We start from the raw sequence: 15397 nt of genomic DNA, 5'->3' as shown, positions 1-15397 counted from the left end.
TGTGTGTGTGTGTGTGTGTGTGTGTGTGTGTGTGTGTGTGTGTGTGTGTGTGTAGCAAGCAAGACCAATGAACCACCAGACCCTCTGTTATTTTTAGCTGGGGGTGGGTGAGAGTTGTATTTAAAGCTTAATCCTTCAGGATTTCCAAAAGGTTCATTTGAAGATTTGCTTTAATGGGACATGTAAATATCCATTTAAACATTTTAGTTAGTGATATCCTTATCAATATCCATTCCCTTCGAAGGCTGGTACGTCAATGTTTCCTGGCTTTTCTAGTAACTTCAGTGTAGCAGTTTTAACGCGGAGCCTCATGCTTACTATTAGGTCAGATTTAGGATGGTGAAAGACAACAGGATTCTACTATGTTAAACTTCCAACAATAACCGACACTCCCCCGTAGAGCCTTTCGTAAAGGAAACGCTGTAAACATGCGCCGTTGAGGTTGCTTTCATTTATACCATTAAAATCAGAAAATTCACAGGCCAACTTCTGTTTCAGAAGGGAATTACATGCATGTTCACATCACGTCTTCATTTTGTCATCTACTCTGTGATTTGTTGAGGACAGATGGTACCTATTAAGTCCCCCTTTAAATGCTGTAGCCTTAATTAGCTACATCCACCTTCCCCCAACATTTCCAAACAAGGAACCAAAGAAAGTGAAGCCCTTTTTACAAGGGATACTTTGAACAATGGAGTTGTAAACGTTAAAACCGGAGTCTCTACTGACAGTCACTAGCAGACCCTTCTCAAAAGCAGGGTCCAGCCAAAGTTCTCGTTTCCGCTCTTTAGAACAATTTTTAAGTGGTTCCTTTTCAGTTTCCTGGCTTGTGTTATTAATGAAACCTTCTTCAAGATAATGCCTGAAAAAGAACTAGTGTCTCCCTAGAGATAGTTGAGGTACGGGTCAAGCTGCAAACTTGTCCCACGGGTTTCTGCACACATGAGACCCCAGCACACACAGCAGCAGAGCGGCTAGCCCCATGTGGCGTCTACGGCTAGACACGTGCCCTTCTTACACACAATTAAGGAAGCCTGTGGACTGACCTGCTTTAATCTGCCATAGGGAGAGAAAACTCCAATTTTAATTTCTCAATTTGGATTTCCCTCATTTTAAAAGGACCCAATTATGCATTCGGGACTTTAGGTATGAATTATGTCAACTGGCTAAATTTTGAGAAGGACAAGAAACCTAGACTTGCCCTGGCTATAACCAGCAATAAGACTATTTGCTTCAATTGGATACGATCAGTCCAGGGCTTGTGTCTTTTCAATCAGCTGGTGCCCCTGCCGGGTTGAGAGCAGCAGAGGGGAAGTGGCCTGTGGTTAAACAGAGGAAATACCAAGGCATTTTAACAGAGCAAATAGTCTCTTCCCTTCCCACCAGGAGGAGCTTCAAAGGCCTGGGCCCTGAGGAGATAATGTGCTGTAGGGCCATCAGTCACCTAATCCAGTGTCAGGACCATTCAGAACTTCCCGCCAGCCAAAGATAAACACTGCCCTAAAGGACAATGAATGCCTCCCACTGGCTGGCCAAGTCTGGCCTCTTGGAACCAGAGATCTAGCTCCAGACTTGCTGAAAGCAGTGACATTCCACATTTGGGGAAGATGCAGAATGGTGAAAGATGGCAGAGCATCAAGAGCCGTCTGCCTTGGGTATGGCCCAGTGAACCATCTGCCATGTGTACCTGAGCCGCTCCTCCACCCCTCTTACCCAGTCTCATACTCTTCCAAACGGCAGGTGCCCCCTCCACCCCACATCTCGCTTCTAGAAGCTTGAAAAGCCATCCATCACAGGCAGGCACAGGAGGCAGTAGGGAATGAAAGAGGACAATAAAATTGTTGATGGAGTGGTCCCAGCAGCAGACGACATCTGCCAGCGGGTGGGGAGGTGGAGGGTGGGCGCTGGAGCACAGTGAGTGAAAAGTTCAGGGACAGATGAGAGAAAAGGGGCCTGAAAGCAAAAAAAAAAAAACACCCAACACGTTTTAAGCCAAATGAAGCATGAAAAATACTCAACTTAAAATAAAGACTGAAGAAAGCATGAGCAGTTCTTTCCTTTGTAGGGAAGCTGTCTGCTGAGACGGATTTGGATCCTGCCCTGCTCCTTCCTCAGACAGTTTTCCAGACAAATCCAGCTGTTTGGAGAGGAACCCAGTGGAAGTGTCAAGTGCCCTTCTCTCCCAGGCCTCCTCTCCAGGCCTAGAGGACCCCACTCAAGCATGCTAACTAGCTACCCAAAAGCACAGCCCCAAACTCCCCAAACAGCCTCACTTCTGGTAGTGCTCAAGCCACTGCCCATCTAGGTCCAGGGAAATCACTTAAAGTCAAAATGAATGATCATAAATACTAAGAAAGGAATTTCCTCGTCCTCTTGTATAAAGCTCTTGAGATAGCACCAGAATCATCTCACCCTAGGACCTTGTGCCAATGCTAACTTCTGGGCTCTACTGTACTCTCTCATTCTGGTCCACTAGCCTTGAACCTTCTTTCCAGCAAGTCCCAAGGCAATTTTGATACCAGAAACTTCAGAAAGCACCTTGGAAAGAAATAACACCCAGCAGTACTTGTTCAGCCCGATGTACCGCTCAGATGGGGATGGGGATGGTCCAGGTACTTCAGGGTTGGATGGTCGGGGGAGAGTGAAAGAAAACAGAGGCCAGACAGGCTCCTAACCAACCAGCAAAACAGGCCGGAAGAAAGCATTGTACTTCTCATAAAAACAGCAGTGGACGAGCACACTTTAAGCCCTGCACTTGGTAGACAGAGGTAGGTGGATCTCTGTGAGTTGTAGGCCAGCCTGATCTACAAAGCCAGTTCCAGGACAGCCATGGCTACACTGAGAAACCCTGTCTCGAAGAAAAAAAAACACAACAACAACAAAAACAAAAACAGCTCTAAAAAAAGTGTCAACTAAGATAATTTTACCTAAGAATTCTGTAAGGGACACAAGAGCATCTGTGATGTGGTCCACATTACCACAGAACAAGCAGACCAGACACGGAGCTTAGGAGCCATGAGCTGCAAGTGAATGAAAATGCATCCAATCTGAAATCAAATAAACATGCCTGGGCTCTCAGCCAGGGAGAATTTTTGGATTGTACTTTTATCAGGGACCTAAATTTTAACCAGCTGGAACCCCTCATCCACCCCAGTACCACCCTATTCCTTTCTACCTTTGGAGATGAAGTGTTTGCCTTAAATGGGAAATTTGTACTTCACGGTAAAGACAGTGCCAGCATACAGTTTCTGAATTGCTGAAGACACTCTTTGGGGGGAAGGGGTTTGGAAATGGTAGTTCAGACGCAGGAGACCAGGGAATATGTACCCCATCTAGGGTACAAGAAATGGCTCATAAGGAAAGCTACTAAACAGAAATCTGTAAGAATGGATTCTTAGGGTTTTGATTTGTTTGTTCACTTTGCTTGCTTGCTTGCTTTTTAAGGTAGGGTTTCATTACATAATAATTCATGTTGGCCCAGAACTGACAATATGGCCTCCAAGCTGGCCTTGAACTCTCAGTCCTACTAAACCTGCTGCCCTGCCTTCCAAGCGTTCATGGGTATGGACCAATGTGCCTATCTTAGCGTGGGGGTGGGGGTGGGGATGAGGTGGGGGGTGGGAATCTCAGCACAAGAGATTGACATATTAAAGTCACCCATCAGAAACAGAACCATTCTGCCATCAAAATAAGAGTTGAGGCTAGAGAAATAATTCAATGTGTATGAGCGCTTGCTGGGCAAGCAAGAAGACCTAAGTTCGAATCCCCACTACCTGAGCAAAAAGTCAAACGTGGCCACCAGTGCTTGTATTATTATGTCTATAGTGCTGTGGAAGGCAGAAACAGGATCACTGGGGCTTGCTGGCTGCCAGCCTAAACCCAGGTTCAGTGAGAGACCTTGTATCAAGGCAATAAAACAAAGTAACAGAACAGATCACCTGACATCCTCTGGCCTCTGCATGAGTGCACACGTGCAAGACCTAATCTAGTAAATCAATTAAATAAAACACACACATCAAAAAAAAAAAGTAGTAGTAATAAGAGTCAGCCAGTGTCAATGTGGTCACCAGTCCCTCTGGAAGCTGCATTAATTGTTACTCCTTTGAAAAAAAAAAAAAAATTATTATTCAAAGCACAACTTTGCCTGGCACAGACGTGAGGCCGTTCTCCTCTTTTCTTTTCCTTCTTCAAGTAGTTGAGGAAGTGTGCCCACAATTCATTTCTAAACACCGATCTGTGCTGAGATGGTATCAGTTCTTAATTACCCAACAGGTAATAGGGAGGTTGTGGAACCTGACCACTTGAACCAGGCCAGCTCCCGGCGCCAAGAGCAGCTCTCCTGGGCAATACCACCCTACAGCAGCCCGAAGGACCCATGGAGATTAAGGGGAGCACTAACTCATCTGTTCTCCAGCACCCTGGCCCCTCCTTCAGGCTTCAAGGCTCCAAGAGAAACTCAGACCCCAGGATACCCACTTCTGTTCGAATCACATATACTGTACCCTTTTTCTTGTTTGTTTGTCTGAAGTAGGGTATGTGTGTATGTATCTTGGCTGGGCTGGAGTTCAGTATGTAGGCCACGCTGGCCCCAAACGCACGGAAATCTGCCTACCTTCACCTTCTGAGTGCCGGGACTAGCGGCTTGCAGCACCACCCCCACCCATCTTCATTCTTTATACTTCCCCTCACCCTCGAAGCAATGGCGATGACTCCAGACCCTCTAGGACGCTAGGCAAGCGCTCTACCAATGAGCTACAACACCCTCCCAATCTTTTCTTTGCTTCTTTTTTCTTTTCTTTCTTTCTTTCTTTTTTTTTTTTTTTTTTGAGGAACTCACAGCCATCCTCCTGCTTCAGCCTTTGACCCTTATTCTCACATACACAGACCCAACTAAACTGTAAGTGACAGTAGAGAGGCCAATGTCCACAGGCTGAGTACCAGACCTGGTTAGAGAGGCAGATATGACTCAAATACCCAAGATTCCAAATGCTAGTACCTATTGGAACGCCATGACAAAGCAACCCTAATTCCCAATTACTGAGGTTTCGACAGGGAGGGCTTCCAGCAAGAAGCCATGCTGGAGCTGAAAAACACACAAAAAGGTGAGAAGCAAAGGCATGAAATTTCCCCAAGATTTAAAGGTGGCTGTAGCCAGAGCACTGCTCTCAGGCACCACAGCCTGTGCTAAGGCTGCTTCAGACAGGGCACAGCACTGAGATCTCCTAGACTGCAGCCCACTGGAGACTGACCAGACCTCAGGCTATCACACATGTGTTCTATCGCTGAGCTACATCAATCCCAATCTCTCCTGTTCTCTCTCTCTCTCTCTCTTTCTTTCAGAGACAGTCTCTCTCTAAGTTTCCCAGGCTAGCCCTGAAACTCATTCTGAAGTCTAGGCTGGCCCAAAACTTTGGATCCTGCTGCCTTGGGCGCCTAAGTGGCTGAGACTACAGCACTAGGCTCCACTCTCGATTGATCAAATCATTCAACATAGGATTTTACAGAACAATTGCAGGGTCTTCACGGCCTCAACTAAGATTCATTGGACCCCAGGCTCTGAGGCCACCAAGGAAACTAAACACAGAAAGCTGGTGGGCAACAAAGAGTAAGGGGAAGTAAAGCAGGGGGCATGGCATTCTGGGAGGGCTTCCCTAAAGAGGCATCACACCACACGAGCTGACTGTTAAGTCAAGCAGGGTGCTCTCGAAGCAGAAAAGAATCAAGATGGAAAGCACACCGGGGCAGTGTGAAGGGAATCAGAAGCTGGGTAACAAGGAGGGAGGGGCAGAAGGGAGGCTCTGTAAGGAGGCTCTGTAAGGAGGGTAGGTAAGCTGGGCCTACTTTCACAGGTACCAAAGCAGGCAATTACAGAAGGAAAGGAGCCATGGAAAAGAGCCTGGAATCTGGGATATGGCCCAGAAGCTCCCACGCTCATCCAGGAAGGAGATGATGACCCAAGGAAAGGAGCGTACGCACCAAGACGGGAGCTGCTGGGATCATTCCCAGGAGGCCAGGAATGTGGGTGACTGTGATGGGGGTTGGGAGGATGTGTCCTACGGATTCCTAAGAACGAAAACACTGCTCTGGCCTCTTCAGAGACCTCCATACACCCAATGTTAACGCTCAGACTTTCCAGGCTGTATCTACTCTAGGCTACTACAGAAAAGCAGCAACGGCCACCACTGTCCAGATCTAAGATTGATAAGTCAACCGGAGATAGACAGCCGTAAAGAAATCTGGAATCTGTTAAAACTAGCAGTGATGCTTTACTGCAATGGAACACGTTAAGAAATGGTTGAGGCTTTACCCAAACGCGAAGCAGTAACAGCGATCAAGTGTAAAATGTGGGAATCGTGGACCAAAGCTGCCTGGCTCATACCTGGTTTTCTGAACTGTGATTCTCTCTAAAGGTGAAGCAAACGGGCCAACTGTCCCTAAGGGGTGCCATGTCCTGGGTTTAATCTGTACTGAGGCTATTCAGTAGACTCCAAGGGAAAAGATGTCAACCTTGGTCTAAGCAAACTGCCCGGACAAATCCCTGAGCCCTGGGGAAATCAGTAACACCATCCCCATCCCCCTCTGCCTGCTACTTTCTAGGTAAGGAAACGTGCTCCTGGCTGCCTGGACGCAGCCTGTTCCCACAATAGAGTTGAAGGTGTAAGTAGCCCGACGCGCAGCTCCCTTGTCTCTGTGGGAGACTCAAGGTCCGCAGACGAGGGGACCGCACTACGCACACAGCATCAAAGGAACATCCAGCTCTGGGGAGACGGCTTCCAAGTCCCCGAGAAAGTCTGGGCGCCACCACGGTGGCAGGTCTGGGACACCTGGTGGAGCAGACAAGTTTTCCCTGCCCTCTGGCTATTAAAACCTCCTCCACCCAAGCTGGGGCGTTTCGGGAGGGAGCGTGGAGAGTGGACCATCAGCTAGACGGAAAGTAACGTTTCTCAGAAAGCTGGAAATCAGCGACGGGGTAGGAGTAGGGTGACGGCGCTGCCTAGAAGAAACAAAACGACTGCGGGAAACGGAGTGCATCCTTCCCTAACACTGCAAGTCCCCTCCCCTGGCTGCCCTGAGCCCTGGCAGAGCTGTGGACAGGAGGTCCAGGGCACGAACCCCAAACCGGCTCCGAAGCGCCCTCGACCCGCCGACTGCCCGGAAGATACCAGTGCGGGACGCGCAGCCCCGGGGCAGAGGGCCGGGAACAAAGGGTGGGGCGCACGGCCCCCGCCACTCCGCCCCGCCACCCGCCCTCGGGCGTCGGACCCCGGCCAGCAGCCGCGCCTCATTAGCAACACAAAGCCGGGGTCGGCGGCCCCTTTCATCCCGCGCGGGGCCGGCGGACGCACGCCCGGGGACCCAGACGCCGGGTGCGCTGGAGGAGCCGGGGACCCCGCAGCCCGCAGAGGAGGGGTCCGGCAACGGGTCGGCCCCGGCTCGCCCGCGCGCGGTCACCTGTGCGCGCCGCGCGCCCCCAGGTAACCCAGACCCCGGGGCAGCCTTCGCCTTACCCTCCAGCCGCAGGTGTCGGCGCCCCTCGCGCGGCCCGAGCCGCCCGCGGCCACTGCCAGCTGCGAGCCGTTGAGGCAGGCGTTGACAGTGAAGAAGAAGGAGCAGAGCTGCAGCCACGGGGCCATGGCCGTACGCTCGCCCAGCTGGGCCCTGCTCCGCTCGGCTGCCGCCAGCGGCTCTCGCCCCAGCCCCGAGTGGGCGGTGGCAGCGGCGACCCAGGGCTGTCCACACGGGGCATGCGCCGCCGAGCTTCGCCCCGCCCCTCGCCCCGGGTCCCGCCCCCAAGCCCAGCCCTCCTGCCTTAGTCCGGCCCCGCAGCCGGTTGACTCTGGCTTCAGCAGGTTTCCGCCCCGTCACTGAGGGATTTTTTTTTTTTTTTTTTTTTTTTTTTTTTTTTTATCCAAAGGATTTCTCCAAAGGAGGACTGCTCCATGCAAAACCTTGGGGAGACTCAAAGGATATAATAATGGTAATTTTTAAATTAATAATTTAATAAGTACTTGCTTTTCAAATGTCAAGCTCCTACCAATGACCTAGGGAAATGTGTTCATGTTCGCATAATGAGACCACTAAGGAAACCCTGCCTCTACATTCACTCCTGGGATCTAGGACAAATTACCTGCTTCCTCCACTGTGCTTTTTTCCCTGTAAGAAAAAAAATGAAAAGTGCGAATCTTCATCCAGGGTGTGTTCTCTTAGTTAAACTAATGTTGGAAACAATCAATAGACTACAACCAGGAACTGACTTGCCAAAGGAACTGAAAATTAGTGTCCTTCACGGACACAAGGGGAACTTAATCTTGTGGAGTGTGTGTTAGCTCTGGGAAAGGAGGCAAAGGCCTTCTTCAGAGTGATGACATTCAAAAAGGAAATCCATGCTGGGCATCACCCTGCCTTATCTCTGTACACCTTCACTCAATCTTGATTTCTCTTTTTTTTTTTTTTTTTTTTTTTTGTCACTTGGTGCATCCTACAAGACAGCCTCCTTTGCCTTCCAGAGCCGAGAAGTCATTCCTCCTAGCCAGGCACAGCGGTTTGTGTCTTCAGTGCCAATACTCGAGAGGCAGAGGAGGGTAGGAATGGTTTGTGTGTCGCTGTCAGGACATGCTGTTCAGGCACACCAGAGTCGGCAGGCACCCGTTCTCATGGCGAGGTCATGAGGTGCACAGAAGACGACACTTCTAAATGGGCCTGCCCTGAGTAGGGCCCAGGAAGCACGCAGCTCCTTGCGTGGATCTGCAAGTCAGTACTTTTCTCCCACGCTCCTTCCTAGTCAGAATGCCTCCTTCAGAGTCCCCGCAGCAATGGCTGTCTGGGCTCACGGGTGCCGCAGGCTTCCGTGGAGTCAGGACAACCTGCGTTTTGGTGGAAGACGGAGGAATCCATGAGGTTATTGGCTTCTTAATCTACATGCATTCCTATCTAAATGTGTTCCATATCTCACTAATTAATCCAGACGCAGGGTTTTCTGTTATAATCAGTGATTTCCCCACACATTTATCTCACTTTTTTTTTAAGGACACATTCCTAACCTTGACATTTCTGGGTTATGGACATTAACTACTACCAAACTGCTCATTATCTCATTGTCTTCTTAACTGCATCTCCGATTGCTAATAAGATGGTGCTAATTTCAGCCACCTCTCCCTCCTGTCTGGCTCACCTTTCTGTCCTCAATACTTGGCCCTCTACTTGTCCTGGATCAGTAGGCAAGAAACTGTCATTGCCAAAAAAGATATTGATGGTCTGTGAGTAGTAGGCTTCCTTGTGCGTCTTCCTTTGTTTGAAGTAAATTGCATTCTGGGGGGCAGGGAGACAGAAAGGGGGAGGGGAGCAACACATGGAGTTTATGTCAGAGAACCTTATAAATGATTGTTGCCTCCTGGGTTTCATTCATACCAGGTGACGTTGTAACAGTGAAGGCAGGGCCGCCCTCCCCTCCTTCGTTGCCACTCTGCCCAGCGTTGAACCTCCTTCCATCACATTCACTGCACGACCTGTCCCTGGCTGGCAGCCTTGGAACACGTGTTGCCGAGTCCAGAGATCGCTGTACTTTTCTGAACGAGGGTGGTGGGTACAGAAAGAAAAACTGGGCAGCCCTGTCTAGAACACAGTGGAAAGACATCCCTCAGGGCCAAGGAATGAAGGGCCTCTGTTCACCTTCTAACAAGTCCTCAAGCATGTGTGGAAGTGAGAAGGGGCCACATACATCAAAGGGCCGAATTTGGTCAGGAAATTTGGGCTATAAATTGGCGTTTGGCAATACTGTTGCCGTTCTGGCCTTCGGTAGTGGTTATCTTCTCTTACCCTGGCTCTTTGGAATGTTGAAGGCCACAGGGAGAACGTGAAGGCTTCTAGCCTGTAAAGTAAAAAAAGGGGGCAGGACCCCGAATTGCCGGGTGGTTTATGATACAGCCCCACAGCTGAACCCCACTGCTGTAGAGATGAACAAGTAGGGTCCTCTCCCAGGGCCAGGGGGCTGTGGGCCATCTCCAGCCATCCCTCGACATTCTTGCCTGACTCGCTTCTCACTGTCTGTCATCCTGCTTGGCCGCAACTGGTGGACAAGATCCTACCATCCCCATTAAGAGGTAGCTCCATGCCCAGCGTGTGTCTAGGATGGTCCTTGCTTCCATTGCCAGCATGGCCGAAGGAAAAAAAAAATGTTGCTGAGGATAAGCAAACATCAAGTATGATTCCTCACTCTGCCAAGAGCCTAGTCAGATAAGAACAATTCTTAATTACAATGATTGGATTTTTCTTTAGGAGTCAAATTACCCCTTGAAACATGAGACAGGATAAAGTGATCATGGGAATAACTTGTCATAAGCCTCTGAAGCCAAGAATAACCAAAAATCAAAACAGTAAGCTGAAATCTTAAGTTATCGTTGGTGTTAGGATGAAGTCGTGCATATGTTGGCTAAACTAATTATGGTATTAAGCCAGGCATGATGGCTTACCCTATAATCCAGCTTTCTTTTTTAAAGACAGGCTCTGGGTGCCCTGTAACTCACTTTGCAGACCAGACTGGCCCTGAACTCATGGAGATCTTCCTGCTTCTACCTCCCTAACACTGGCACCAAAGGCTTACACCTTCACTTCAGGCTTTCCTTAAAAAGTTGAAACTAGCCTGAGCTACATCATGGGTTCTAGGCCTTTCTGGGCTAAGTGATGAGACTACGTCTATGAGAAACAGAGGCTGGAGAGCTGGTTCAGGAGCACCACCTGCTCCTGTGGAGGGCCCGGCACCCACGTGGTGCTTCAAGCTGTCTGTAGTTCCAGTTCCAGAGGATCCAAAGACAACTTCCAGCCTCCACCAGTGCATATGTGCTACACATCTGTGCAGGCCAACACGCATAATATATAAAATGAACAAATCTGGGGCTGGAGCGATGGCTCAGAGGCTAAGAGCACTGGGTGCTCTTCCAGAGGTCCTGGTTCAATTCCCAGCAACCACATGGTGGCTCTCAACCATCTGTAATGAGATCTGGCGCCCTCTTCTGGTGTACAGGCGCACATGCAGGCAGAACATTGTATACATAATCAATCAATCAATCAATAGGTAAATAAATAAATCTTTTTAAAATGAATAAATCTAAAAACAAACATACAAAATGAACAAACCCACAAATGATATATATTATGTAAAATAAATAAATCTAAACACAAACAAAGTGAAACAAGCCCACAAAGGATTGACGTAAGTTGGGTAAAGGGGGTAAAGAAGGGACCTCTTTACTCCTGTCCCAGTCTCCTGAGATTCTGCGAGGCTTCCCAGGGTTTTGGTATGCATATGCAATAGAGTAGCACCACTCTGGCCCTGTGAAAACCCCTTGCATTACTCCAGGGCTACGTAGGCCATCTAGGACACAGGACAATATTAACAGGGCAGGTGCAAGTAGTTCGTGGTAATGTGGAGCTGGTGTCAAGTTTTAAGAGGAAGTGGCTCTCAGGAGGCAGTGTACCAAATACAGACTCTCAGCAACCACGTGTTTGGGGCAGCCATTTTTGCAACATGAATAACACTTCAGCATGTTTGTTTTTCAAGTCCATAGTAATCAATTAACTTTGGAGATGCCTGGTCATTTTTGCCTGTGGCAAGGGGTAAAGCCACAAATTGAGGACATCAGGCCTAGGGCCGAGAGCTGGTAACAACAGGGAACTGAAAGAGCTGAAGAGCAGAAAGGTGTGGCGGAATGGCACAAAGTAAGCAGAGGGGCCTGCCAAGGCAGATAGGCCGCGCTTGGGCTCTGGTTATTGTGAGATGCAAGTGCTGAGCTACACTCACTATTACTAGCTCTCTCTCTCTCTCTCTCTCTCTCCCTTTCTTTCTGTCACACACACACACACACACACACTCACACACAATCTGAACCTGAAAGTAGCCAGTGGACTCTGAGGACCTCAGGACACAGAGGTGCTGTAGTATAAAAAGCTCTCTACCCCTCCCGTGCCCTGTGTGGAGTGTGGGCTTCCCCCAGCACCTGACACGTATGTATCGGGTGTTTGCCGACTTGTTTTCCAGACAGTTCCTCGCTATGTAGTCCTGTCTGGCTTGGAACCTGTGGTAATCCTCCTGCCTCTGCCTCATGAGTACTAGCATTACAAGTATGCCCTGCCACATCTTGTTGAATAAATGACTAGCCAGGATTATTATTGAAATTCTGGGTTTTAATGCCTAGCATCCAAGAATCATTAAAAAAGGTGGTGGGGGGGTTTCAAACCCTGCTAAAAGTCTAAATAAAACTAAACAAAGTGATAAACATGTTTTTTGGTACTGGGGATTAAGCTGAGGTCCCTCTGTGTGCTGGGCCAGCACTGTGCCACTGAGCCATACTTTTGGGCCTCTCTCTGCCTTTCTTTTCTTTTTCTGCCTTTCTTTTCTTTTTCTGCTTTTTAAGGGCATATTTATTGCGAAGTTGTTATTGTTGGTGGACTAGTTCTCTTTGTGGCGTGTGGTAGAGACTACACAAGCTCTCTAGTGCTTAGCTTAGTGGACCCCTCTCCTCCCCAAGACAAGCCTTGCTATGCAGCCCCAGATGGCCTTTAATTCTAATTCCTTCTGCTTCAGCCTCCTAAATGCTGGGATTACAGGCATAAGCAAGTACCAGCCCTGTGTTGTAGTTAGGCTTTTTGAAGGAAAATTTGGATTTATAGAAAGATTAAAAAGCTGATGGAGGTGGTGCACACCTTTAGTCCCAGCACTCAGGAGGCAGAAGCAGGCAGATCTCTGTGAGTTCAAGGCCAGCCTGCTCTACAAAAAAGCATATTCCATGTTAGCCAAGGCTACACAGAAAAATCCTATCTGGAAAAACAAAAACACAGACAAACAGATAAACAGGTAGAACAGGATGTCTATAACACTTGTCCCTACTTTCCCATTATTAATGTACAAGATTAACAGTGCATTTGTTACCAATAATATCTCAGTTCTCACACACTACTACTAGCTAAAAACAGAAGTTTATTCAGATTTCCTCAGAGGCCTTTTAAACGTAAAGAAATGTGTTTGTTTTGTGTAGCGGGGCATACACAGCTGTGGGGACGCAGGTCTGTTCTTTCTTTTCATCAAGTGGATCCCAGAAACTGAACTCAGGGTATCAGGCTTAGCCACAGAGCCTTAGGTGGCCGAGCCATCTCACCAATCCAGGGTGTCCTCAGCACTCAGCTAATGTTCTTTTTCTACCCAGTGTCCCATCTAGGATGCCTGTATTAGTTATTTCTATCACTGTGATAATATACAGTGACCAAAGCAACTTTTAGAAGAAATTTATTCGGGCCAATGGTTCCGGGGGGTTGTTGTCCATGATTTTGGAGAAAAGGAATAACCCAGGAGGCCTAAGCCGAACCCTCACACCTTGAGCCACTAGCACAAAGACAGGGTAAACTCAAAATGGCACCAGTTTTTAAACTCAAAGTCAGTGACGTACCTTCTTCAACAAGGCCAGATATCTCTCTCTCTCTCTCTCTCTTTTAATATAGTTTGTTTGTATTTTTTTATTACATTGGTGTTTTGCCTGCATGTTTAGCTGTGTGAGGGTGTCAGATCCCCTGAAACAGGAGTTACAGCTATCTAGTTCCTCAACTTGGGTCCTCTGGAAGAGCAGCCAGTGCTCTTAACCACTGAGCCATCTCTCCAGACCAAGGCCACATCTCTTAAGCCTGCCGAAATACTGTTTTCCAGCTGGGGACCAAGTATTCGAGACCATGGGGGACATCTCTATCCAAACCAATGCAGTCTCACTTAACGTTCCATTGCTAGGTCTCAAGTTGAGTAGCTCTGACAGTTTCTCAAACTTCCCTGGCAGAAGGCACCCTGTTTTGTTTGAACGAACTCAGATTTTTAAATGTGTGATTTGTTTGATTCTGTAAATTTCTGCTTAGCGTATTTACAGATGGTTGTTAGCTACAATGTGGTACTGGGAGCCAAACCCAAGTCCTCTGGAAGTAGAACCAGTGCTCTTAACCACCGAGATATCCTTTTAAGCCTCTCTAAGATTGCTTTTTAAAAATTCCCTGGATGTGTGTCCAGGATTTGTGTGCACGTAAATGCAGGTGCCAGTGGAGGTCAGAGGTATGGGATCTCTCTGGAGCTGGGGTTACAATCCACTGTGAGCTGCCTGTAGCAGGTACTAGGAATGGATCGTGGCTTTCCAGAGCAGTACAGGGTCTTAATAACTAAGCCATCTCTCCAGCCACTGTGTTTTTATCTTTTTTTTTTTTTAAATATTTTTTTAACTTTATTTTATGGACATTGGTGTGAAGGTGTCAGATCTATTGGAATGGGCATTACAGACAGTTGTGAGCTGCCATGTGGGTGCTGGGAATTGACCCCGGTCCTTTGGAAGAGCAGACAGTGCTCTTAACCACTGAGCCATCTCTCCAGCCCCGTGTTTTTTTATCTTTAATTAATTAATTTGGAGGCATGTTCTCGTTGTGTATCCCAGCTTGGAACTTACTATCAAGCCAAGGTTGTCCTAGAATTCAAGATCCTCCAGCCTTTACCTCTAGGTGACAGATACCCAACCCCACTGCCAGAGGGTCTCTATACTCCAAAGTTAAATGCAGGAATTTTCCTCACTAGTATGCCAGGCTGCCTGCCTGTCAGGGCTCTCGTGCTCTATACTGGCTGCCATTTGCTGAGAATTCTCTTCCTACCCAAGGCTGTAGCACAGGGAATTCTAAATTTCTACGTATAAGATACATTCTGTTTCAGGTGTGGCAAAAAGTAACAGATTGCAAAAACAGAGCAGAGTAGTGAGCTTAGGTCATGAATAAAATAAGTCAGACACACAATAGCAACAAAATGCACCAGAGAACATCTTTGAGAAACCCGCCTTCTGGAAGTTGCTTCCTCCCCTCACCCAGCTTGTGGCCTGGAGGCTTCAGGTGGGACAGCAGAACTGGGAGCCCCACATCCTGAAGGCAGGTGGAGACCTGTGCGGACAGAGGCAGGGCTAAATACAAGTGCTCAACCCTTCCTTCACAGCAGAGTTCCACTGGCCTTCAGAGCACATAAATAGATACTCTTAAACTGGAAATCTATAATAAATTCTTCCATCCCTGCTGGCTGCCATTATGTAATGTCTCACAATGTTTCCCAAGGACCCTCCAGGCGGTCTCATTTACTGCCTCCGTTGAGCTTCCAACTTTGTTCATGACTTCCAAACTGCTCTCCATAAAATCCAGCTGTATGTGTCCGGGCCTCTCTCACAGTCTGTACCTGCAAAACTATGCATGTATCCTCATGAGGCCAGTGCTGCTGAGAGCAGCATGTAGGGCCAGGTTTCTCTTTTTAAAAAGTGGCGACACCTCAAGCTCATTTCAAATAGAATCTTTCACAAAACAAGTTTTTTTTTTTTTTTTTTGGGGGGGGGTGGAGGGTTTG

General features: G+C 48.1%; 1 protein-coding gene across 1 annotated transcript in view; it reads right to left on the bottom strand.

Annotated features, from left to right (window-relative positions):
• The window catches only part of Il17rd (interleukin 17 receptor D), a 62511-nt gene extending 54877 nt beyond the window's left edge, over positions 1 to 7634 (bottom strand). The window contains exon 1 of the mRNA XM_055612410.1: positions 7509 to 7634. Coding sequence (XP_055468385.1) covers positions 7509 to 7634 — 126 coding nt within the window. The remainder of the gene's footprint in view (positions 1 to 7508) is intronic.
• Positions 7635 to 15397: the final 7763 nt, after the last annotated feature.

This window comes from Psammomys obesus, unplaced genomic scaffold, assembly GCF_907164565.1.
Source record: "Psammomys obesus unplaced genomic scaffold, mPsaObe1.curated_primary_1811, whole genome shotgun sequence".
Taxonomy (NCBI): Eukaryota; Metazoa; Chordata; class Mammalia; order Rodentia; family Muridae; genus Psammomys; species Psammomys obesus.
Note: the sequence above shows the minus strand (reverse complement) of the source record. Positions and strands in the feature narration are given on the sequence as shown.